This window comes from Diadema antillarum, unplaced genomic scaffold (genome assembly GCF_040938485.1).
Source record: "Diadema antillarum isolate AM-2024a unplaced genomic scaffold, OU_Dant_1.0 scf00000061, whole genome shotgun sequence".
In the NCBI taxonomy this organism is placed as follows: domain Eukaryota; kingdom Metazoa; phylum Echinodermata; class Echinoidea; order Diadematoida; family Diadematidae; genus Diadema; species Diadema antillarum.
Window position 1 is genome coordinate 2,336,655 of NW_027270950.1, and position 27,851 is coordinate 2,364,505.

Sequence of the window (27,851 nt, forward strand, 5' to 3'; positions counted from 1 at the left end):
CGCATAGTATACACACTCAAGCAAAATGTTATTCAAGTTCATGTACATATAAGGGTAGGAATTCCAGCAACTGCACGCATGAATAACACTGAATACAACATTACGTACCATGTACGTATGTAGGGGAAAATCTTGGAAATTTGTGTTCTTTCTATTCAGAGCATGTTTTCAAGATACCATACAAGTGTCATTTACCTGCATACTGCGGTAGAAATGACGTATTGCTGTGTCTGGTCCATTTCGGAATAAATAAGTGATTAATGATCAATTCCTAGGTGGTTCAAACCTCAACTGATATAACTTCATGTTTACCCAACAGAACTCAACTTGCGGTCTACCACCCTCCTTCAGTTGTGACTATAACAGTGCAATACAAAGGAAATATTTAACAAAGGATGAATATATCTGCTGTGCATTATTTGTACCCCAAGCTAACTGTATCATAAAGAATATTTGGTTTCAATACATGAACAATATTTGCTCTCACTATTATCTACTTTACGGTAAAATCCTACACAAAAGCATTCACACATCAATGTACACAAGGCGGTTTCAAAACACCCATTGATGAAAAAAAAAAACCCTCCTTTGTTGGTACATCTCCTTCATCCAACTGACTGACTTTCCAGACAAACATACAAACAAACAAAACCAAAAATGGGTACAGTAAGTCATTTCTATGCCAGTTTTCTCTCAATACTTGTTCAGCTTTTTAAGACTTGTCTGCAGATCTGGACTTGTAATATGCTTCACTGTTTTCAAACCCTTGACTTTTCTATTGACAGGACTATGGGAAAATACTTGTATCTTAAACTAGAGACAAGACATGACAAATATACTGTATATAAAGCTGTTATTTTCATGAGGGTTTAATTTTCAGGAATTTCGCGAATCACTGCTGGACTGCGAATTTAACAACATGCAAAAATGTTGCCACGCGCTAGGCTACTAGTGCATTTACAATAGCTTCAATGTCAATTCGCGAAAACAACATCTCGTGAAAATGTCTGTTTCATGCTCATTCACGAAAATATCTCTACGCAAAAATACTGTATACGCTGTTATTTTCATGTACAGATATTTTTGTGAATGACGAGGTCATAGACATTTCTGCTAAGTGTCGCCATCACTTAATGCTCTATCAGGAAAGCGCATGGAGGCATTTTCGCGTGTTGCTACATTCGCGATCCAACTGTGATTCGCGAAATTCGCGAAATTGACAGCTTATACGGTAACAGCCAATACAGTAATGCATTTTCTTCTACTCTTACTTTGCTTCAACTGCTTTCAAGAATTATCTTGAATTTTCTTGAATTAGTTTGAGTACCTTGAATTGTCAGTGAACCAGAAAAGTAAAGAAAGGGGATACAGACAGAGAATGGAGGGTAAAAGATCTATCTATTAAAATACAGATCAGCATACAAGGACAGTCAAGTGTAATACAAGCCTCACAAAAACATACCCGGCTTTGTACACTTTGTAAGAGTAGTGGGCAGTCAAATGATAATGTATAATATGCTTTCAGCTTTGGCTCACTGTATCCTGGCGGAAATCTTATGCCTTTGTGAATTGGTCTGGTTTAACGCAGGCTTCTCTCACAACTGGAGGGTTGAGGGAGGGGTGGGTGAGGGGGTTCAAGTTGAAAGGGAGTGCATTCAGAGGCCAGAGAGGGGTTGAATATCCTCTGACATTGATCTATGAGGGGGCTTTAAACCCTTTTGAGGCTATCGGGAAGGATACGGGTAGTACATAACTTTCATTTTAAACACCCTGTGTACAGTCAAAATATCACAGGATACGGCTCTCATTTTGGCTGGCTAGCCATCTCTGATACATGTAGCAGTCGCACATTCAGGGCTTCCAATTCCACACAATGCAAATTTTGGCTGTATTTAATGTTTAGTCACCCCCTTTGTTAGCTCCGGGTCACCCTGCGTTCACCAGGAATACAGGCGACTGAAAGAGTATCAAATGTAACACTGCACTGCGTGTACTGCTCTTAGCTGTCTAGGGTGCAGTACATTCAAGACATACACATATTTATAATCATCCATACCGCCGTCTACGCATAATAAAGGCAGATTTATTGTGCATTACTGAAAGACAAACAACTCAGCAAATAGCAGCTGATAAGCGTTGAATTCTGAGAAAGTTGTCACACAAACTTGGGGTCAGGCAAAATCAATGTTCTCTCCCCATCCCTCCCTCCCTCCTCCTCCTCCCCCCCCCCCCAAAAAAAAAGACAACACATTTTTAGTACGATATGTACATGTAGATCACTGAATTATGTGATTATGACATAATCTACAATTTATCGAATACATGTTTTGTATGAATGTCAAATACTCCACACCGTATCTACAGTATCCCCCCCCCCAAAAAAAAAAAAAAAAAATCACTTTTACACGATCCCTATATTTAACAATGGGTATCCACACACACACAAACACACTCAAAAAAAAAAACATTAACAAATTTGCTCATGTCAAACTCAATATTACAAGCCTCATTTAAGAAGTGGGCCTATGTGCTCTGTTTGGTAGACTCTCATAGACAGCGAGAGCAGATTATGCAGTTTCATAATGAAATGGTGACTCATAATACAAAGTGCATATTACCAGTGCATGTGGTTCAGGCTGGTATTTCTCACAGGAAATCTTAATCTTACGGGAAAAAGAAAATTCTCGATCTTAATATCCTCTTGTTGCTCCGAGTGAGGTGTCCTTAAATATCACATTTCGAAGCAGACTTTGCTAAATTATGCCAAGTATGTGGCCCTTTACAGATTCTTGGAAACTGGCAAGCTTTTCAGCTTTACTGACGTACAAAATGTACTCGTGTTTCGATCATTAGACAACACACTTGCACTGCACCTTAAGGGTCTTTAACCCGTTGAGGACTAGTCCCGAGTATACTCGGGCAAGTATCTATGGGAAATGCCTGTTGTAGCAAAATAAGCCCATCCTCAACTGGTTATCAGAGGAATAGACTAAGTACTAGGAATATTTCAGTTTTGCGAAGTTTGCACACAATTTCCTGACAGCAAGTTGATCTTGTAGTTGAGGACCCAAAATCTAAGGTTCACAATTCAAACTGCTACTACTACACTTCGACCGTCAAAAAGTAGTTGAAATAAGAAGCTAAACATATCATGTTTCACATATATCAGTTTTTTAAGGGTTTTCTTGATGACGGCCATGTTAACTTTAATGTGAGTTGGCATGTCACTGTGATAGTAATTTTTCCACCGTCACGTTCTCAATCTATCCCTGATTTTGCTCAGAATCTAACTTTTATTCGTTTTTATTTCACAGCTTTCACACAAATTATCGGCTTGACCCAACCCCCCTTCAACTTTTGTGAGCTGAAAGCTGGTGAATTAGGCATTCTTATCGTGAGTACTTTGATTAGAGATCGAGGCGGGGGAGCTTTGATTCATTGTCCCTTGGGAAGGCACTTGGCTACCATGACGACGCATCAATCAACCGAGAACCTTGTTCAGAATTCTCAAATCCCCCATATCATCAATCCACGGACTTCTTCTGCACCAAAATCCCTCCTGGCAAAGATTTTGATTCTAGCAAGAATATCTTATTCATGATTGGGAAAGTCTAACCCTATTTCCTGATGGTTACTCTTCCCCTGTTATGTGAGTAGAATCTGATCATTCCTGAAATAATGAAGTCGAGATGTCCCAATTCCCTGAACATCAATGCGAAGCTGAAAAATGAGAATGACTCAAGCGAAAAGCATGTTCTCATCTATCTATTCATCGATATTTTCATCTGTTTGTCTGTCTGTCTATATATATACAAAGTATATGTATGCATGTACACGTATATGAATACATGTATGTATCGTATGTACACATATGTGTGTCAAACTCTGAATGTATGTATGTATGCATGCATCTATCTATCTATCCATTTTTCTATTTATCTACACCTACTGTGAGGGTGAAGTTTGTACTCTGACCCAACACAACGGCAATCTAAAGGGACGGATCCAGGAATTCCGTAAAGAGGGGGCGCCTTTACAAAATTAAAGGGGAGGTCACAACCCCCTCCCCTATTATTTCCCCTTTTTTTCAATTTTATCCATTTTTTTTTCGCCACCCTGGATCCACCAATGCTCTGTAAACTGTACTTGGGGACAATTTTAAACACTTGAGGAGCTGATAAGGGGTTACAGTAAACAATCCCGCTAATGAATGCAACGAGATGTTAGGGAAGGGGAGGGACAAAACCTGGACACAGCTCTTACCATTCTTCAAGGTCTTGATGGCCACAGGTGTGGTGTTGTTCCACAGCCCCTCCCAGACCTCACCGAACTGACCAGTGCCCAGCAGTCTCTTGAGCTGCAGGGACGTCCTGGGGATCTCCCACTGGTCAACTGTGTTGTAGGACAGGCCACGGGTCTGCGGCTTTTCGACCTGCAGAACAGACGGACAGATAGACACATAAATACAAAATACAGACAAAGATGAGATTTAGTGCAAAAACACCAAAGGATGATACTAGCCTTTTAGAAACAAGGAGGGATTTCATAACTACTCATGAACTTGTTTGTAATTGTGGTCCTGAAACAATGTTGAAGAGGAGGTCGTAGGTTCGAATTTGGTACTACCAAAACACTGATCAATTCAGTGCTTATTTACGTCGATGTAGGGCAATTTGTCAATCAGTTGCAATGAAAACATCTCGACAGAAGAATTTCATGAATTTGAATAATTACGCAGTACCAGCTGCATGCTACATAAATGTGTAAGGATTAGAACCAACACTTGCTGTCGGGCAGAAGCGCGGTGGTCTAGTGGAGATGACGCCTGTCCAGAGATCAGGAGGTCGTAGGTTCGAATCCTGCTCAAGTATGTACGCTCATGATTTTTTATCATGGCTACTACCAAAACACTGATCAATTCAGTGCTTACATTGTATTTACGTCGATGTGGGGCAATTTGCCAATCAGTTGCAATGTTTAAGAGTGTTGGCATGTTCAGACACTGAAGTGAGATCGAGACAATTTGAGACAGGTAGAGACGGCTTGAGACAGGAAGAGACAGGACTCATGGATAAACATTCAGAGACAGACATTATATTCAAACATACATTCAGAACAGAATAATAAAAACAAACAAGTCAGACAAGAGAGAGGCATACAACACATGGTCAGATACAGTACAGCTTGATTCCTCAGTGTGAACAAGCTCCATTGAGGACATCTCATCTGGTTAACATGAAAATTAAATCTTCTCAGCTTCATCAACTTCATTTTACATGTCATCATAGCTTTTGAAGTATTTTTGTCACAAAAGCGGTGCTTTTCAATTGAGAAAAAAGCCACGTAAAGCTCATATCCCATTATGCTTTGCACTCTGCTCACTTCCTGTCCGAGTCACCCGACAAATATTTGATGCAGATACAAGATGGGGCTGGCTCTTTGTTTACGAGACTGCTTCTCGCCAACAGGACGGGCGAAATAGGGAGAAGGGTTTTCTTAATTTTTTTTTTGTTTTCGCTTCATGCGCAGCAGCACACATTTGCCGTTCATTCTCGGATTTCAATCCAGTGAAACCCTACCCCGTCGATATATGCTTCTAACAAACAGCTCTTGATATGAATACAATGCATCCCTTTCGGTCGGAGGGTCTTCAGTCTCTTCTCGTGTCATTTCCTCAGTCAGTTATAACAACTACTGTGTGGCTCATCCCTGCCTGTAGAGTGTATGGTGGAAGTATATCCTCACACAGTACATGGTAGCGGATGGCATATTAAATTTCTGGTACATAATTTATAATAACAGCAACAAGAAACTACTTGCTGGTGTTTCATTTATTCAGGGCTGGTTCATGTTTATCCTGCATTGTTTGGACTTGTATGAATTATACGAAATAGAGGGTACCCACAAGATAGGTTAAAGTACACAATTGATATGTTAATATTTTTGTCAGATTTTTAATTCAAAACGTCACAAAAAGTACAATGAACTGCTTAAAAAAACTCGGCTTCTAAGCATCACACATTACCTCAATTGAAAAACATTTTCAATATTTACTTTCTTAGTCATTTTCATGTATTTTTTGTTTTGTTTTGTTTTGTTGGTGGGGGGGGGGGGGGTCCCGAATTGGGATAGGGATGAAGGGATGGGAAAGTGGGAATGTAGGGGAGGGGGTAAAGGGGGTAGGTTTGGGATGTCTTGCCAAACTCACCAGCACGCAGGGTCTCCTCAGGTTGACGCACAGGCCATCCGCATCCTGCTGGTAGTGTTGGACCAGCTCCACCAGGGCGCTAAACGTGCACCTCCTGGCGATGAAGTAGCCCCCCTCGTCCAACTGACGGATCCGGTAGTGTTTGATGGTGTCTCCATCTCGCACTGGGGAGGAGAGGGGGGGGGGGGTAAAGAGAGAAATTATACTGTAATTGATATATGGCATGAATCGTAGAGTTAATGTTGTGGCACTGACATGTACTGTAAAACCAGAATTTTGGGGTGCATTCAAGTTTCACAAATTCTGCAAGGGGGCCAAGATTTACAAAAGTAAAATGCATGAAAATTATCAGTCTCCACAAGGCATCACAAGAAGGTTTCATGCTGCAAGTGTTTCAGGTTTTACACTGCATGTGAGTAAGTTTTCAGCCATGACCCATAAACCTACTGTATGTACCTGACGGATTATTATCTAAAAGTTATTCCTCAAGGAATATTAAACATTTGTAATACTATTTTTCGTTTTTTATGGCACAAAAAATGTTTTGTTTTTTTTAACACCGCAAAGCTGAAGTATTAATATCGTAAGTTTATTCATTTGCATTTTATATCCATATCAACTGTTCTAGAAATGTTTTCCAAAAATTAGTTATTATTTAAGATTCCATAACTTACTTCTGAATCTGATTTTGATCAAATTTTTACTGCTGAAATTATAACATTTTACTCTTTCTGCCTGGAATTCTTGATATCATACAAATCTAACACATGGGTACATATCATGCAAAGTGCAAAGACAGAGTCACGCTTTCACGCATGTGGCACACATACAATAATTTATGTGCCCATGTATATGTACACCAGGGCTCGACACTAACGGTGGCCCGGTGGCCCGGGGCCACCAAAAATGAAAGTCGGGCCACCAAATTTCAAAAAAAGGGCAAATTTGGTGGCCCGCCTTGGGCCACCAAATTTTTTTGAAAAGTATATCGATAGATTCGTAACTTTTTGCGCCGGAAATGCATAAATGCATGCAGTGAGTGTGTGACTCATTAAAAAAAAAAAAAAAACAGGACTTTGAATGTTTTTTTTCGGGCCACCAAATTTTTTTCTTGGGCTACCAAAAATTTGAAATTGATGAAAAAAGTTAGTGTGGAGCCCTGTGTACACACTCACACTCGCGCACCAGCTCATCTTATGGTCTAAAAAAACATGACATATCTTGCTACAGAGTAACACTGCAGTGCTTTCCTTTTTTGTATTTATAAAAATAAACCTTTATCAACAAAGGAATCAATACATTTTGTGCTATGAGTGCAACTGAAATGCAGACGAGGCGTGATTTAAACTTTGACAAAGCACTGACGAATGTTTGAGCCAAGCACACATTTCGCACACCCCAAATACACGTGTATGCAACAACACACTCAGACACAAGCAGGCACGTGCCCATACACATGTGCGGTGGAGGGGGGGGGGCAGTAGCAGGGTTCGCAGATTTTTGAGAGGGGTAGCTGTGAGCACAACGGGTGTTTAGAGGGTCAAACGGTTTCAGCACGGACACTACAGCGAGAGCACTTTGGGCAGAGACGACAGAACCTGCCCAAAGGGATTCACAATCAGGGACATCAACACACCCTAATATAGGTCTACACAATATTTAGACCCCTTCCCAAGCCCCAACATAGACCTCAAGACCCTCCATCAAACATAAACCCCACCTACCTCTAAATAAATGGACTACCCCTTTGAATCATAACATAACATTAAACATGGACTCTGTACCTGTGCTATAAACTAGGATCTCAACAAAAATATTTCATACAGAACAGGTTTCAATAGCTCTGGCAAACATGGCCTGACCACAAGTAAAAAATGGCTTACCTTACATGTTGTATCTCCCTGTCCTCTCTCCCCCCCCCCCCCCCCCAACCAAAAACAAGAAAGCAAGGGAATTCACTATATTACTGCAAACAAAGGCCCTGAAAAGAGAGATTGTGCATTTTCTTCACTACATGACAAAATCAGGTTTAAAATTTCAGCAAGAACCTTCACACAAGTTGAGACACTCATTCCCTGTCTAAAGTTGAATCCGTTTTACCTGTGTAAGTACTGTCCAGTAAAACTCAAGTATAATCCTTTATAATTAAAAATACAACACACAGTTGGGTTCTGGTCCAATATTGGTACAAGATATAATACATCCTCTTTTGGAGGTGGGGGGTTCTGCTTCTCCAAAATGAGAAATTCTTGTGCAACCATACAGAGTGTGTGAAGTGCACATGATATGGAAGTTTTGAGCAAAGTCATCACTGTTCAACATGCCCACTGTAATCTTTTCTATTTAGGTCAAAGCTGTTATTTTCATGAGGGTTTAGTTTTTGTGAATTCTACGAATTGCTGTTGGGCTGCGAATTTAACAGCACATGAAAATATCGTGAATGGACAGATTGTATTAGTGTACTTATGATAGCAATGGTGTCACATCGTGAAAAACAACATCTCGCAAAAATGTCTGCAATGAACACCTCTTTTGCAAAAATGATAGCTATTACCATATTTTATACAGTCAAAGTCTTCATTTTATAGGGCAGAAAGTAACAGACGGAATCACAACTATTTAGAGATGAAAGGCGCAAAGAGGATCAAATGATGGAGAAAAGACATAGGACGAGGGATGTTGAAGAAAGGAGAGCCCCATATTGTTTTGAAAGAGAGAGGGGAATAGTAGAGACACAAACAGACTCCTGGCGGGTAATAATTATTGCCAGCTCATATAGCCAGCTTCCCCGACAAGCTCCCCCCATGGTCAGGAGATTCACCCTAAAGCCAAGCAAACTGTCCCCTGCAGTGTCTTCCAGCCATCTCCAGATTGGATTCCTTCCAATCAACACATCCATGTTTTCCCCTCTCTCCTCTCTCTTTCTATCTCTCTCTATCTCTATATATATCTCTCTCTACCTATCTATCTCTCTTTCCTGTCAACATATCCATTTTATCTACTCTCTCTCTTCTCTCTCTCTCTCTCTCTCTTTCTAAATATCTCTCTCTACATATAAATCTACCTCTCTATCTATCTATCTTGTACCTCCCTCTCTCTCTTCTGTCAGCATGCCAATTTTATCCTCTCTCTCTCTTCTCTATCACTTTTATCTCTTTCTATCTATCTGTCTATCTACATATATATCTCTATACCTATCTATCTCTCTCTGGTCAAGATATCCATTTTATCCTCTCTCTCTCTCTTTCTATATATTTCTATATCTATCTATCTACCTATCTATCTATCTATCTATCTATCTATCTATCTACCTATCTATCTCTATCTACCTATCTATCTCTCTCCTGTCAACATATCCTCTCTCTCTCTCTCTCTCCCTCTCTCTCTCTCTCTCTCTCTCTCTCTCTCTCTTTCTATTTATCTACTGTGAAACCAGAAATGTTCATGTGCATTTCAATTTTGCAAAAGTTCGCCAGAGCCAAGATTCACAAAATTAAATGTGCACATGCCAAAGTTCTTGTCTACAGCTGTACACATATTGCATGCATTGAATGCCAGTGGCAATTCAAGAAAATTTCGAGCAGCAGACATTTCTTGCTTTACAGTATTTATCTCTATCTCTTTCTATCGATCTTCCTCTCTCTATCTATCTCTATCATTGTGAACACATCCATATGCATACTTTCTTTTCTCTTTATCTATCTGTTTGTCTCTTTTTAGATCTCTCTCCAGTTAACACATCCATGTGCACACCCTCTCATTCTTTCTTTCTGCATGTCTGTCTGCCTATCTATCTATCCATCTATCTATCTATCTATCTCCCGTCAACACATCCATGTACCTCCTTCTCTATCTCTCAGACCTTAGTCTACACCTACAGACCAATATTGTTGCCCTCTTCATTTCACATGGTTAATGTCACAAAACATTTCATTTCCTTTCCTTTCCTCATTTGTAATACATCTGAGACTGGAAAATGCATACGCTGTGTTTGTATACTGATCCTGCAGACACGAATACATCTGCACATTCTTGGCTCGCTGTATATTTTGATGGGCAAAGGACAGATGACATCATGGATGGGTGTAATGGACTCAGAGAAGAGATGTGCATCAAACTTCTGATCAGATATCTACAGTAGATGGTAATGTCTACACACACTGTGGTCATCTGATCCTCACTATCAATGGATATATCCATTTATATTTTACACTGAACAAGCCAGATAACTGTAAGTAATACTTCTCACTTGAATGCCTCCTTACTATATATGTTTTCATCAAAAGTAGTCATCAAATATTTCATTTACAACACCCTTTACTTCTTCTCAAAATGTACATGTATAAGTACATATTTCTTCAGTGTTTCTTCTGTTTCACACTTTTCAGTAGATAGGGTTTTAAAATTAACGTGATGAATTCAATTATTCATATTAAATGTAATTTTCTTTGCTGCTCAGTATTAGTTGACATTTAGTTTTCATAAACCATTGTTTTCATATTTGGTAAACATGACTATTATCACTACCTACTGTATCATACATGTATCAACTATTACGCCTAAAAGTTGTAATGACACAAATATTTGTAATGGCACACATATTATGTGGAAGAAATACTTTAATAGTATGCTTTATTTGCCTCATAGCGAATGTAGCGGCTTGCTTTCCTCTTTCACTTGTAAAGTACAGAGTGTCTGGACATATACCAGCCATGAAAAGGGATTTATGTGAATACCCTAATCCATATTATATCACATTAGCCAGGGCTCCACGCTAACTTCTATTTTTGGTGGCCCAAAGGCAAACATCCAACCTTTTTTGGTGGCCCGATCAGGCCACCAAATTCTTCATTTCTGAAATTTTGGTGGCCCGACGTGCGTTTTTGGTGGCCGCGGGCTACCGGGCCACCGTTAGTGTCGAGCCCTGCATTAGCACTCACTGAAAACATTGTTTTTCCCTTGCATGACTGGGTTTTCCAACTTTGTTTGAAGGTCACAGTTTTAGATGAGGAGATTAAATTGGCACAAATACTAGCTATGCAACTTTTAATAAATTCCAGATCATGGGTGCACACACACATCACACATCCGGGGAAACAAAGGGTCTGTTTTTGCAGACTAGCTGTCTATTCCAAACATGTGTCTCTGCATGTCATCAGTACCCTATCAGCCATCTTCCCTAATCCTTCGCCAGTGTCTTTAAAGGACAAGTTCACCTTCATAAACATAAGGATTGAGAAAATGCAACAATATTAGTAGAACACATCAGTGAAAGTTTGAGGAAAATTGGACAATCAATGCAAAAGTTATGAATTTTTTTACATTTTTGTGTTGGAACCGCTGGATGAGGAGACTACTACAGCTTGTGAGTCATATGCGTACAACAGTATAAAGAAAATATAAAAGAAAATTCAACATATTTTCACTTTTTTCGCATAATAAAAGAGCAATTGACTTGCCTCTTTCTAAAGGCAGGGGGAATAATATTACCCATAACATTTATCGGTAACGAGTCAGGGGAATTTGTACTTTTTTCAAAAGATGGAATTTTGTGAAATTCTCTTTATATTTTCCTTATATTGTTGTACGCATGTGACATCTAAGTTATTCATACACTGCAGTAGTCTTCTCATGCAGCGGGTACTACACAAAAACTTCAAAAATTCATAACTTTTGAACGGATTGTCTGATTTTCTTCAAACTTTCAATGATGTGTTCTACTAATATTGCTACATTCTCTCAATCCTTATGTTTATGAAGGTGAACTTGTCCTTTAATGCCACAGCTGCCTTGGTTCATATTTCTCCAAAATTCCACTTTTTACAGTTTCTTGCATGATTGTCCCCTTTAAGTAATCTCTTGCATGGAGTGTAGTCATTTCCATAGCTGGCTTTGTTTACACTTCTCTTGCATATTTCCTGTTTCATGACAACACAAAATGTAGAATTTCATCTTCTCATATAATCTCATGGCAGTGCATTCAACTCACTGTGATGGCTATGTTCATACTAGTCCAACATTTGTTATTGTTTCATTCAATATGTAACATCTACCCTTGCTTCATTCCCTAATCTCAACCCAGCTGCTGCAGAGGTGACTGTGTTCAAACTTCTGGCACATTTCACTCTCTTAAAGGACAAGTTCACCTTCATAAACATAAGGATTGAGAGAATGTAGCAATATTAGTAGAACACATCATTGAAAGTTTGAGGAAAATCAGACAATCCGTTCAAAAGTTATGAATTTTTGAAGTTTTTGTGCAGTACCCGCTGGATGAGAAGACTACTGCAGTGTATGAATAACTTAGATGTCACATGCGTACAACAATATAAGGAAAATATAAAGAGAATTTCACAAAATTCCATCTTTTGAAAAAAGTACACATTCCCCTGACTCGTTACCGACAAATGTTATGGGTAATATTATTCCCCCTGCCTTTAGAAAGAGGCAAGTCAAGTGCTCTTTTATTATGCGAAAAAAGTGAAAATATGTTGAATTTTCTTTTACATTTTCTTTATACTGTTGTACGCATATGACTCACAAGCTGTAGTAGTCTCCTCATCCAGCGGATCCAACACAAAAATTTAAAAAATTCATAACTTTTGCATCGATTGTCCAATTTTCCTCAAACTTTCACTGATGTGTTCTACTAATATTGTTGCATTTTCTCAATCCTTATGTTTATGAAGGTGAACTTGTCCTTTAATACTGGTCAGACATCACGTCCACCTCAATGGTTGTAATTCCTCAAGCTCTATCACCACTGTCTCCAACTCCACAGCTAGCTACATGTATATTTGAGTACACATTTCTCCAACATTCAGATGGTTTATTTCATCACTATCATTACCTCTATTCGCATTCTTGTTTGGGACCTGCTATGTAGCTGCACAAAACTAACACACTGCCCTGAGATATGACTTTTGAGTCAAGGCTAAGTTCTGATCAGAGGAGATTCTTACTTTTCAAAAGAATTATATCTAGTCCCAATTGGATGCTTCAAACTCACCAAAATAGATAATGGAATATCAAGAATGTAGGAATTAATGATGTTGAGAAAGGCAGCTTTGAAGTTCAAGGTATATTCTATTCCTTTGTTGTTTGTGGAACGAGAAAAAGATTTTTTTTAAGTCTGAAACTTCATAGTACATATCAAAATTTGAAGGGATTAAATAAGAAAAATGTAAAAATCTCATGGATAGTAAACAGACAAACATGCTCAAGCACATACATGATGGATCTGCAGAAAATGCTACGAATATCTAAATGCTGTTTATGCTTAAACGTTTGCTTCAAAATTTTGATAGAAAAAGGAAAACTGGGTAAGAAAACATTGAATATTCCAAATTAACTGAGTTTTCCAAAAAAATAAGTACTAATGGGAAGACTACAAATACACCTTTGTGATTTCTTGAAAGCAATGGAGATGGGCCAAACATTTCTCACATGGTGTGCTAATAATTGTTTCATTAACAAGAGACCCGCGGGTCTAGCGCTCACCTGAGTATCGCAAGTTCACCTTTCACGCAGTCACTAATCTAAATTATTCACAGCTCTACCAAAATTTGACGAGGCATTCTCAAGTGGAAGATGAAAATGTACAATAAGGGCCCAATTTTTTCAAGATTCCTTAATTTGGGGGAATTGGGGCCCCCTGGGGCCCTCTGGGTGGGGCATGGTGCCCAGTTTGATAAATTGAGATCCTGACCACCTAGGGATGCTACCTGCCAAGTTTGACAAAAATCCATCATGAGGTTTTCAGGAAGAAGATGAAAATGTACAATTCAGGCCCCCATTTGGACCCTTCCAACCACCCCCCTCCCCCCTACCCCCAAGAGGGGCACCCCTGGATCTCCTATGAACAAACTTGAAACTACAGTCATTAATGTACTCACTCATAGTATTATCTCAGCTCTATAACTTCTGATTCTAGAGAAGATTTTTAAAGATTCCTTCATTTGGGGGGTTTGGGCCCCCTGGGGGCCCCCTGGGCGGGGCATGGTGCCCATTTTAACAAATTGAGATCCTAACCCCCTAGGAATGCTACCTGCCAAGTTTGGTGAAAATGGGTCATGGGGTTCTCAAGAAGAAGATAAAAATGTACAATTTAGGCCCCATTAGGACCCCTCCTCACCCCCACCCCCCCCCCCCCCCCCTGGGTCCCAAGGGGGGCACCCCTGATTCTGCCATGAACAAACTTGAAACTACAGTCATCAATGTGCTAACTCATAGTATTAACCTAGCTCTATCACTTCTGGTTCTAGAGAAGAAGGTTTTTGCGGATTCCTTAATTTTGGGGGGTTTGGGCCCCCTGGGGGCCCCCTGGGTGGGTCATGGTGCCCATTTTAACAAATGGAGTTCCTAACCCCCTAGGGATGCTACCTGCCAAGTTTGGTGAAAATGGGTCATGGAGTTCTCAAGAAGAAGATGAAAATGTACAATTTAGGCCCCATTAGAACCCTTCCCCACCCCCCTCCCCTGGGTCCCAAGGGGGGCACCCCTGATTCTGCCATGAACAAACTTGAAACTACAGTCATCAATGTACTAACTCATAGTATTAACTTCGCTCTATCACTTCTGGTTCTAGAGAAGAAGATTTTTACAGATTCCTTAATTTTGGGGGGTTTGGGCCCCCCTGGGGGCCCCCTGGGTGGGGCATGGTGCCCATTTTAACAAATTGAGTTCCTAACCCCCTAGGGATGCTACCTGCCAAGTTTGATGAAAATCGGTCATGGGGTTTTCAAGAAGAAGATGAAAATGTAAAAAGTTTACGCACGACGCACGACGGACGACGCACGACGGACGACGGACGACGGACGACGCACGACGCACGACGCACGACGCACGACGGACGCCGGACGAAGGGCGATCGCAATAGCTCACTTGAGCCTTTGGCTCAGGTGAGCTAATAATCCATTTCTTTGCACTCCACTTCACTTTGTTAGCATAGATCTGATCTTAAAGGACAAGTCCACCTTTATATACATGTGGATTGAGTGAATGCAGCAATATTAGTAGAACACATCAGTGAAAGTTTGGGGAAAATCGAACAATCCGTTCAAAAGTTATGAATTTTTAAAGTATATGCGTAGTCACTGCTGGATGAGAAGACTACTACAGTATATGATGTCATATGCGTACAACCATATAAAGAAAATAAAAAGAGAATTTCACAAAACTTTACTTTTTGAATAAAGTGCACATTTCTTCAACTTGTTATTGACATATGTTAAGGGTAATATTATTTCCCCTGCCTTCTGAAAGAGAGAAGTCAATTGTTCTTTTGTTATGCGAGAAAAGTGAAAATATGTTGAATTTTCTTTATTCTCTCTTTATATCGTTGTACTCATGTGACATCACAAGCTAGAGTAGTCTTCTCATCCAGCCCTGAGAGAGCAGAAACTTCAAAAATTCATAACTATTGAACGGATAGTCCAATTTTCCTTCAACTTTCACTGATGTGTTCTACTAAAATTGCTGCATTCTCTCAATCCTTATGTATATGAAGGTGGACTTGTCCTTTAAGTTGAACTTTTCTTCTTTTCAACCCTCTATCTCCATTTCTTCTACATGTACCTCTCCTCTTTCATCGCCCTCTCTCACACACACGCCGACCCTGCTCTGTCAATTCTTGTAAATTGAAGAGGTTTAAGGGGGCGAGGGGAAACCATGGGATAAATCGCTTTTCCAGCGAGGGCTGAGAAAAGGCTAATCACTTGACCAGGAAAATTTCAGCCCAAAGTTTCCCAGCATGCCACAATGAGAAATGACAAAGCCGGCTGTATTATTGCCATCAGGCCTTTCTGGTAGTCAGAAGCATTACTAGATTAATGAGTTGATTTATTAAGAGTCCACCGCGGCTGCATTAATTTTTAATAACATCCACCGTGTACTAACACGGCCGTTATGCCGAACATGGCGCATGAATTTCAAATACGGTTTCCTGTTGTGCATCGCCTTCTTGTCGAAACGTGCGTAACAGATCAGCGTCATTGCCGAGATGCGTAATAATGAGTATTGTGCGTCAAGACACGAACCCACCCAAACAAAGTTTGATGCACATTCAAGTGATGTCAACAACAAAACAAACAAACGAACAAACAAACAAATGTGTAAACTAAGATGACCTTACTGGAATTTCGTAAATATTTACCTGAGAGGGAGTAATCGCCGACCCTGCTCTCACTCTCTCGTATAAGGAATGATCCGTGTTCATTTTGAGGTAATAGCAGCTTTTTCTCAGCATCCATACGTTTTATGCTGCCAAAGAACCATCTGGAACAGAAGAAAGGAAACATTTAAGCTGACGAACACTAATCGATCTCACATACATTGTATATACCGGTCACCATTCACAACATACAGTGTACCTCAATACCCTTGGTGCACACTTAGTTCATATCTTTACATACTTGAAATAGATAATGCAATTACAGATGTTGTAAGGACAAAAATACACTTACATGCAACATGATCAACATTTTAAATAGAGGAATATATTTTTTAGAATAGAAATGTGGATTCTGTGAATGCAGAAATATGCATGGAACACATCAATGAAATTTGAGAAAAATTTGACAATCCATTCAATAGTGATGAATACATAACAGGTTTGGTTCAGTCCATTTGCCATCATCACTGAAGAAGAAGGCTACAGTAAGTAATGATGTCACAACTGCCAAATTTCACATATGATCTTTTAATTTTTAATTTCTAGGATGATCAAGAAGCATAAATTGACTATCAACCCCCTTGGATGGTGAGGGGAATAATATCACCCTGAACACATCAGTAACAAGTTGAGGGAATATGTGCTTTTCATTTCAAGAGTAGCTTTAAAGGAATACATTTTGTAGGATTTTCTTAACATGCTTAGCAACCCCCCTCCCCCCCCCCCAAAAAAAAAAGAAATAATAATAATAATAATAATCACAATAACAATAAATAGATAAAAAAAGATGCATAGACAAGCAAATAATCTAAGGAATTCTAACCTGCTGGGGGGGGGGGGGGCGTTTCATCAACGAGTTCGTCGGAGGTTTTCACCGACAAATTTGCTATCAGCCAATCAGACGCAAGGATTTCAGTAGCTTTTAACAGTTGTCAGTGTAAATCACTGACAAAAAGTTTCATGAAACGGTCACACTGAAAAATGGCAGTAAAAAAGGCACTGCCCCATAGTAGTGCTGGATTGGAAAAAAAATGTGTTGGGATTCAGGAGATAAAAATATACCAGTTGTCACAAACATTCTGTCAGATTGTGTGGTGGAGGTTTTTGTGTGTATGTGGGGTTTCCTTTTTTTTTGGGGGGGGGGGGGTGGGGGGATAATAACTTCCCCTCAAAACTGCTGTGGAAACCAACATTTCCTGGAATACTTCCACCTGGAAGCTATATAGATCAGTAATTATGAAAAAAAAACAGGTTTAAAAGGGCAGTACAGTACTGGTTGAGGTGGGGATTCATGTTTTTTACATTCCTAAGTGAGATAATGAGAAACCTCTTATGAAATATGAAAGAGCATGTAATTTTAAGAAGGATTCAACATTTATTTGATGAAAATTGGTTTTCAATGGCTGAGATATCCAAAAAAGTCATAATAATAAAAGTGACATGCCACAACTTTATTAGGATCTCTTTGTTTCACCTTGTTTTTGGATGTCTCAGCCATTTCAAAACCGATTTTCATCAAATAAACTTTTGATACCCTTTAGAATTGCATGCTCTTTGACATCTTATAGAGTGGTTTCTGAATATCTCACACAATGTTAAAAGCTAAATCCTCACCTCGACCAGAACTGTACACACCCTTTAAGATGAGGCTTACCATGCAAGAGAAAATGTAGCAGACGTACATATAATGTAGCTGTACCATCAAATTCAATTTCAGTTTAGTTCTGACTTTGATTGGGTTAATATTCACTGATAGAAAACACACACACACACACACACAAATTGCAGGACCTATGATTTTGACCCGTGCGTATTTCTATAACCATGATATAACATTAAAAAAAAAAATATGTTGAAATTTACTATGTGACTTCATTTCTTTGACTAACATTCACTCCATGAAGTTAATTTCCAATACAGTGTACCTTTCATTGTCGCATATTACTGGCTCATCTGATGTTGATTAATAATTGCAAAACTTATCATAAACATGAGAACTAATGAAACTTACAAATTCATACCTACTTACTACCTACTAGTATCTGATGCTAATTAAACTTTCACTGTCCTATCCTGGCTATAAAGTAGGTATATAATGTTTGGCTTTAACCCTTTCTGTGCCATCGACTTTGGACAGTGCATACAACGCTATGGGGTTTTTTGTGTGCATTAGCACTTTTAGCACACAAAGGATTATTACACTCATCTTGAAGTCAACTTCAATATGGACGGGAGTTCCCCTTTAAACATGGTTCTCCTTATAACTCAGTTCAGACAACATGGTGAATGTGACGGCTGAAAGATTACATCAGTCGCCTTGGAGTCAGGGCGGCTTATTAGAATTCCTCTGTGTTGTTGGAATAAATAATCTGAAGCTGTAGGCCACTAATTACGACCATCACTTAAATTCAACATTCACTGAAAGTGGAGGGTGAAACTGGTTAATCATTTATTCCATCAAAATCCAGAGGAACTCCAGTGGGAAAAATCTAAACTGATCTGAACAACAATGACAACAACAAAAAGGATTGGAAAGAAACTACGGAAACAGAGATAATAAAAGATATAAAGTTAACTATCCTTGCTACTAACAAGCTGAAATAATGTCAATAAATAAAACCATAAAGGATAAACTTCTAATGATCATTTTAATACTACCTGCATTAATGCAGCAAATTCAAGGTTGCTAATTTTCACTACACACATCACAATATTGTATTCTCTTGTTTTTCCTTCTTGTAACGAGTATCATATCTCTCCCCTGACTAAAATATTCAACAAGTCATAAACTAATCCCTTCAAACATTTTCTTCCTTGTTTGATATGCTTGTTATTCCGGTATACGTACGTGAACATTTCTGTGTGCTTAATTTTTCCCAATCAGTAGGGTAAGATGAATTTCACATGTTTTTAATTCTGTGGAACCAATGCATTTATAGAGAGCGACAAACAAGCAAACGCATTCACATACAATATAACTGCATTCACTTTTGCACGAGTTTCCCGGTTTGCGAAATGCAAGAACCTTTCAAACGTGAAAATTCCCACTATTGGAGTACCCCACCAATATTTCAGATTATGGCAAGTGTGTGGCTCTGACAAAACATTTGAAGTACACTTTGTACAATGTACATTTGTACTCTGAGAGGATGAATTCCATAAGCATTTGCTACTTCCCATAGCAGGACGTGTCAGCAGCAAGCTTTCATGTCAAATTATAGCAGAGGTTTTGTCAAGGACATTACTTCTTTTAATAGTAGTGTCCAGACTATCATTGTTTGTTTTCAATAACAAAAAAAAAGGCTCAGCCTCTTGCATGATTTGTTTACAAAAAAAGAGATAATTTTTAATGAACTCTGCTGATGTTTTTTAACTATTGAAAGTGTTACCAGATATACGGCAAGGCCATTTAAACACTGGTATTAGCTGCCCATGATTGCAGAAGTTGTGATGCTTCTATTTTTTTTTATGTTGTTTTGAGAAAAAATATATGTAAAATTTATAATCCTACGAATCAACCTTTTAGGAAAGCTTCTAATATTCTGTATGCCTGATCCATTATTTATATTTGCTATTCCAGGTTGATGGTATTTTACTCACTGACACAGGATGCCATACAGGTACAATCAGGAATAAACATCATGAAATTTTAAAATACAGACATTGGTGACATGTATTGTACAAAGTTCTGTATGTTCCCAGTTGCATGTCTGTGCTTGTGTGTATAATGTATGCTTGTGTGCATACGCTTGCATGCCTGCAGGGGTAAGTACAAACATACACTACAGATTTGGGCATTTCCACAGTAAAAGGGTACATTTCAGGGATTTCGCTTTATTTTCTGTTTCCAATGTTCATCACCCCCATTACAATAATTAATAATCTTTTAGAACAATAATGTCGCATCTTTGTCTGTCCATGTTACATTGTACATCTGTCCACCACGAAGTCTAGAAATGGTATAAAACAAAGTGTTCAACAGAACTGAGTGCTGTTATTTTTTCTAATCAATATCAGGTCATTCAGTTGAAAAACGACAAATTTTCAATGAGGATTGATTATTTGAGCTTCATATCATGATAGTACAAATGTGCAGCTTTCTGTCCAACGTTACATACAGATTGTACGTTTACCCGTAATTTTTTATTTTGGCAAAAATTCTAGTGTATACATGTACATTGCTTCTGTGAAGCAATTTTGGGGCAAAGTTATCTCTCATTAAAACTGTTCGAAAATATTGTATTGTATTGGGGGTAATGCACATTGGAAACAGAAAATACAGCAACATCCCTGAAATAATCTTTTTATACCCTTTTACAGTGGAAATGCCCATTTTTCTTTTCTTTTTTTTTTCTTCTTCTTGTGATGTTGCTTCATTTACAGTAATACACAAATTCAGTTTGTAATGCCCATGAATCTGTATTCAAAACTTTGTTTACATTTTTATCGCCTTTAAGAAATTAAACGCTTAAAGGCCTTTCAGGGAGAAAAAGCTACAGAATGCAAGGTTGTGGGGCCAAGAGGGCTGGCTATCACGTACTGGCCAATGAGATGCATGTTACCATGTCCTATGATGACTACACTGATATAGCAAACAATCATATTTTCCACATTCATCAATTTTGCTCCAATTACTAATCATCCGGACGTGTACCTCATATAATAGTTTACATACATTCCAAACATAGTTTTGTTTCGTTTTTTTTGTTTTTTTTTTCTCTCAGACGTGAGATCTCCACATACAAACTGCATTCAAATTCAAGCACATACATACACACACACAGTATACACATACACACACACAGTATACACACACTTCACTCAAACAGGTAAATATGCAAAGAAAGAAGCAGACATTGTCTCTTGAGTGGATAAACATGCAGGAAGCTCCCTATTCTCGCGAATTTGGTAATTTTTGTCATTTTCATCAACTCTGGCTTAGGCGTCTCAACACATTCCAAGCATCCAGGTCTCTCCCCCCCTCCAATTAAATGTGTCCCCATGAGGTACATACAGTGTACATACTGTATGTTTGGTAATGACACTCAACTAGTTTTCCTGTTGGAACTTCAAAATGAAGATGGTGTCACAGTTCAGGCACTTTACCACTGCTAGCCTTGTCTTCAGTCTCCCTTCATTTTTTTTTCCACCCCTGTCAACTTTAACCCGTTATTAAAGGACAAGTCACGAGTATACTCGGCAAGTGTCTATGGGAAAATGCGTGTTGTAGCAAAATCAGTCCGTCCTCAGCGGGTTTAAAGGAACTATGCCATTAAAATGCATGTGTACTGATTTCATAGTACCCAGATCATCACTTATGTGGCCAAATGATCATCTTTAATGTGAACTATATATTTTGTAATATTTAATATTTTTTATTTTTCTTCAGATATGCTAACAGAAAAGCTTCCAAACAAGAATCTGCCAGTGACATCGTACAAATATTATATCAATCGTTGCAAAGGTTCTCTTCATACTATTCAACAAAAGATATTGGAATGTACCTGCTACTTAATTGAGCATAACTTGTGTATTTCCTTGCGATAATCACAATTATAGTACCATGGAATCTGAAGAAAAATAGTTGAAAAATTTATGATTATCATGACACATAATTATATTCATTAGGTCACATTTATAAGTGTACCCTTTAACATAGCTATATCTTGAGGGTATCATGAATCAACACAAGTCAACACGCAGAATTGCATTAATATTGAATTCCTTCGTCAAGTGCTGATTTATCAATCTTCATTCCAGTCATTTTGCAAACATTCTTTCCCCATTAGAATGGCAACATTGACATTACACCACAAAATGCAAAGGTTAGCTAGGTAATGAATGCATGCATGCCAGACAAATTTACATTGCACTTGAACTGAAGTGAAATGACTAAAAATATATGGAGTGTGACTGGAACTGAGACCAGTCTTGTTGGGATTCCATAGTACAAGGGCACTGGGTTTGGAGTGTTGGGTGTGGTGAGGTGACATTTGAATGGTACAGTAAATACTGAACAGGAGTCACTCTATCCTTCAAGACTTGTCATGGATGAAGGCTGGTACTGCAAGGTTCAACTGGAACCTTCATTCCAGTTTTAAATGTCTGCCTTCCCTATATTTACCAAAATGACCCTGCTACTATTACTAATCCTGGAGTATTCCAAGGCTGGTGGCAGTCCTTATTTGCAAAACAGTTTTATATAGATCATGTTCTGTGCAGGAAGAAGGCTGGAAAATAGTCAATATGATAACAAATTTTGCATACATTTTTTTTTTCTTTTAGAACGGGGCTCTGGGGCTCTGGAAAGAGACTAGTTTTAAAACTTTCGCCTAATATGAAAGTTTCATAGATGTTCATGTGTCATACATCACACACTATTACCTGTCATGAGCATGCACTGTACAATATTAAACTGTTTTGATACAGTGTATGTTTCACTCACATTGCTTTAACAAAATGCAATGTTACCACATTGTTAAGGCATATAAACTGTGGGATATTACTCAGGAAAAAAAAAAATTGGATTGGCAACCTATAATAGTGGAATGAAAACAAGAACAAAATTACTTTCTTTTTTCCTGTTGTTGTTGTTGTTGTTGTTGTTGTTGTTGTTGTTGTTGTTGTTGTTGGTAGGCTGCAGGGGTATTTGTGTTCACATTCACATTACAAAATGTTAACGCATTTTACATAATCACAGTATTTCACAGTATGAAGTGTGAGTAAGTCAAGTGCGAACCACCGTCTGGTGAACAAATCTTCTGACAATGTTTTCAGAAGATTTTTGTGCATTTTTTGATGACAAGTAATACTCATCGTTAAACGGGAAATCCACCCTAGATTAAACTTGTTGAATACAATGTAGGTCTTTATTCGTTTTTGAAGAAGGAATATCTTGCAGGGTTTTATAGGACAATATTTACAATTGTGATAAGGGTACAACTGCAACAGAAAATTAGAGTACAGTAGTACTGGGGGTCAGGGGTGAGCTCAGGTGTGATGTTATGGAAATGCCAATTTGTTTTTCATTGATCATGACTTTTAAAAAAATACCAATAATTTTCTAATTTTGATCAGAATTTGCTCAAACTTTCACTGTCCTGTACCTTAAACTTTACTGCTTCTATTCACACAAAGTAATTTTCAGGGTAGACAATCTGTACTTTCCCTTTACGTCATAAATTGTCCAGAGTGTTGTAGTGTCTTCTTTTTTTTTTTTTTTTTTTTTTTGGGGGGGGGGGGGGGGGGGGGGGGCTGATCGTAAGAGTGCCCTCATCAATGGCAATAAAGATCCAAAAGCTTTCAATCACAATCAGTGCTCGTTCAATCAGAGCACATCACACAGCAGAGCAATGCAAGAAATCCCGGGTAAATACACACAGTGTAGTAAACCAGAGATATTTACACCCTGGAAGAATACGGTCTGCCAATTGTACGAACAATGCCAGCGTTTTATTGCTCTCTTGACATCTAATTGGCAATCGATTGCCTAGACAGACTACGATAAAGACTCCACTAATCTACGCTTATCCAGTTACATAACACATCTCATAACCCCTGGCTAACCTGTGGCAAAAGTGTGTGCAGCGTACATTTCAATCAATATCTCTGGGCTATTCTTTAAAAAAAAAAAAAAAAAAAAAAAAAGAATGAAACTACAAATTAAGAACAGGATTTTTGACAGTGACCAGTACTAACAGCATGCACTGATTCTATTATCTTTTTTTTTTATTTCTGAAGAATACATATCTTTAAATATTTGTTTGACCCCAACATGCATCTCCTATAGATTCACTGTTGTGTCTTTGCAATCAAATGAAACATGGTATACTTTGGGAAAGTTACATTCAGTGGCACATCCTACATAGATTAGAGAAAATCAATTAATATCACCAAAAAAAAACAATTTTAATAAGCAAATATTGATGAAACATATCAAAATCTTTTTTCTGTGCATGAGTGGAATTCATATCCTGTGATGTGGTAACGGAACAAGATATGCTTTATATTTCTTTCCTATTTTTATGATAGTCATGAAGAAACCACTTCTTAAATATCAAATTATCATCTATCGCATGTCCCATAATTAAAGCTAAATTAGGTACAGAACATATAAACACTGCTGAAAGGATCTGCACAAGTAAAATCTTCTTATGCTCAATACATTTGAGGATTATCATGTAAATGCTGCCATAATGATATGATCAAGATTGTCAGTTTGAGGTGAGAGTGAACTGCCAGATCAATCACAAAATATCTTTGTTTCTAATAGTAATAACTTTCTTTATCAAATATTGGACTAGCTCTAATTTTCTGAATGAATATGGCACAATGATCTGTTGGAGGTTTTTCATATGTTTGCAATCATTTTGTTAGACAAAATTTGCTCTCTGATGTACATTCTCCTCGAAGATTTGCATGCGTGTGTGTGTGCATGTGTTGATTCTACATGCACAAAAATATTGATTTCATGTTTCAATTAACCTTACGTTCTCTCTCTCTCTCTATCTTCTGTTCTGTTTTCTTTCTTTCTGTCCATCTTTCTTTCTCTCTCCCTGACTCATCTTCAAAATTAGTTGATTCTGCCTCTACCTCTCCTTGATCGGTCTCTTGTGTAATCCGAAGGTTGGATCGTGTTCCACTTCATATATATAGTCTCTGAGTCAGCCCGCCCGCCCGCAAGCTAGCCAACATCACTTATTCCAGCCGAAGAGAGATGCTAGTACACTAGGCACTCTTCCCATCATCTCTGTCTTTAATACAGCAGTGGCAGCTGGCAGACAATGCGCAATGTCTTCTGCCTTTGCCTTTAGTAATGGCTCTATTTATGGCCTTTTTTACAAGGATGGCTGCTGACATTTTGGTTTTTTTTAACGGGTTTGAACTTCAACCCGATTAGGTTGTGCAGTATAGAAGCTGAATCGAATGTAACAACATCTCTTTTGTAGAACCTGTACTTTAAATAGCTTGTGCTATACACAGCACTTGCTCTGGCATTACTCTCCTTTCTCTGTTCATACAATACAAAGTCACCCTCAAAATAATCTACTGCCGTTGGGTTGATTATGTCTCAAACTTTGTCACATGATACAGGGTAATCCCGCACAATAGCAAGCATGGCTATCTGTATCACCCTTTTTTTTTTTTTTTTTTTTTTAATTGTAGATAAGAAAATTATCTTTACAATAGAATGCTATTGTGTAAATTGTCTCAATGGAAACTTGTCAGGAAATTCCCTTATGCTTCAAATGCTCAATGAGGTTACAGTCCGTAAACTGCCACACTGTACATTTTATCATCCATTTTAAGAGCACACAGTGGCATGTCCTTACAAGAGATAATAGTCAAAGAAAGCTGTGTACACACAGTCTAGATGTCAGGTTCAAAGGCTATCGTTAGTGTACAAGGTAATCAGCAAACAAATGGCAATATCTCTTTTCAAGAATTATGAAAAAAATTAATCATTAGCAAACGATAAAAGTCAGCGCTCATTTGTCATATCAAAGTACAGGAGGAACATGAAATGCTATTGATCAAGCAGACACGATATCGATGGCTTTTATGTCCCCTTCATAGGACGAGGCAATGAGGATGGCGTGCCTTGCCTTGGGACAAAATCATCACTGACTGAGGACTTGAACTGATGACCCCTTGATTGAGAGTCAGTGGTCCTATCCACGGAACCACAAGAGCTCCTCATCTTTTACTATATAAAAACCAGAAACATTCACTGTACATGAAATGTTTTCAAATTGGAGTCAATGGCCTTTTCCGCAGCATGAAACTTTTGCGAATCAGCACTTGTGTTCAATGCATTGTGTAGACAAAACATTTTGTGTGCATTTTACGTCCGCAAATCTTAGGTCTTTGCCAAATTCACACAGTTTCATGCTCATGAAAATTGTTGGTTTGACAGTACCCCATGTAGAGTCTTGCATGGCACAGCACAGGCTCTGGAGGTCATGCCATGTTTTCACACGGTATTCCAATCTAAATGCGTGATTCAAAACAAGTCTAAAGATAAACTGTGTCGAGTGTGGAAATATGCAAAAAAAAATAAAAAAACAAGAAGATAACTCACTTTTCTTATTTAATTATAAAAGGAATGCAGACATTTATCATAAACAATGTAAGTTATGCAAACAAGTTAAGACAATTTGCCTCGAGATCAAATTTTGAAAAAGGAAAAAATTACTAACATAATTTTTTTCCTTAAAAAAAAAAAGAAAAAAATCACAGTAACCCTAGATGACTGTGATTATATTCTTTCAAACATACATTGGATACATGCTGGTACTTATTCAGCACAATTTTATTTCAATTCAAATTCAATTTTGTTATGTCCAGACACATCCCTGCCACAAAATATTCTTGAAGAACATACGCTGTAATCCTTTATGTGATATTAAGCCATTGAGGGCAAGTCCAGAGTTTACTCAGGCAAGTGTCTATGGAAAATGTGTGTTGTAGCAAAATCAGCCCGTCCTCAACAGATTAAACGGCAACAAGTTTTATTGAAGTTGCCGGTCTGTTCCATTGGCGTGGAATATTACTCCTCTCAAAATTTGACTTTCACGCCAAGTCAGACGACCCACTCGGGCGCAACAACGGTCCCTAACGATCACCATGGTGATTCTGAGCGATAAGAGAGATAAAATGATCCTGGTTCACTGGCAGTATCAGGAACGCCCATGCTGAAGGGCTGAGAATGAAAGTAGACTGATACAATGTACAATGTAATGTACAAGTATCTTATGCCTACAAGTGTACAAGCGAATAAAGTGCAGAAAAGGATGACAGAAAAATGCTCTCAACAACTGAGGATATCATACAGTAACACCACCACCCCCCCCCCCCCCCCACTAAATGTAGATTTGAGGTTTAAGAAAAAAATGAAAAATGTTTCTGAGGAAGGAAGCAGACCAAAGACAATAGAAGTTGTGAAAGTACGTATACACTAGACAGTCGTCTTGCTCATATACTGGAATGCATGAAGATTAATTTTGAAAGCGCGTATCTGACAGTGCGTGACAAGCATTATTCTAGAGAGTCATTCATGGGAGTCTCAATTCAAGGAACGTGAGTGGTTTATTCACCTTCTCCTCCATCCGTACATAAAAAAAAATAAAAAAATCTATCCTTTGTAACAAGCTTGAGGTACAATGTACCCAAAAGGCAACAACCATGTCTCTACAAGTTTTTATTTTGTGAAAAATAAAATACATTTTTTTTTCAACAAAAGGAGCTGCATCAAGTTATCATGAAAGTTAAATGTTGAAAATGAACATTTTTGAAAAGATTCAATCTTGCATACTGGGGCATACTTATACTAAACATACAATGCACATAAAAAAATTTTCAGATTCAATTAAACTAATTCTAGCTCAGATCAATTCATTCATGACCACAGTTAAGGTTTATAATTTCAAAAAAAAAAATATTCAAAATTGATTGGGTTAAATTTTTCTTCAA

The 27,851-nt window shown here is 38.2% G+C and overlaps 1 protein-coding gene across 1 annotated transcript in view; it reads right to left on the reverse strand.

Annotated features, from left to right (window-relative positions):
- Positions 1–27,851, reverse strand: part of LOC139716142 (tyrosine-protein kinase Src42A-like) — a 77,849-nt gene that overhangs the window by 30,598 nt on the left and 19,400 nt on the right. The window contains exons 2-4 of the mRNA XM_071627704.1: positions 16,362–16,483; positions 6,209–6,372; positions 4,264–4,432 (exon numbers count right to left, since the gene is read on the reverse strand). Of these exons, the coding sequence (XP_071483805.1) occupies positions 4,264–4,432; positions 6,209–6,372; positions 16,362–16,483 (455 nt within the window). The remainder of the gene's footprint in view (positions 1–4,263; positions 4,433–6,208; positions 6,373–16,361; positions 16,484–27,851) is intronic.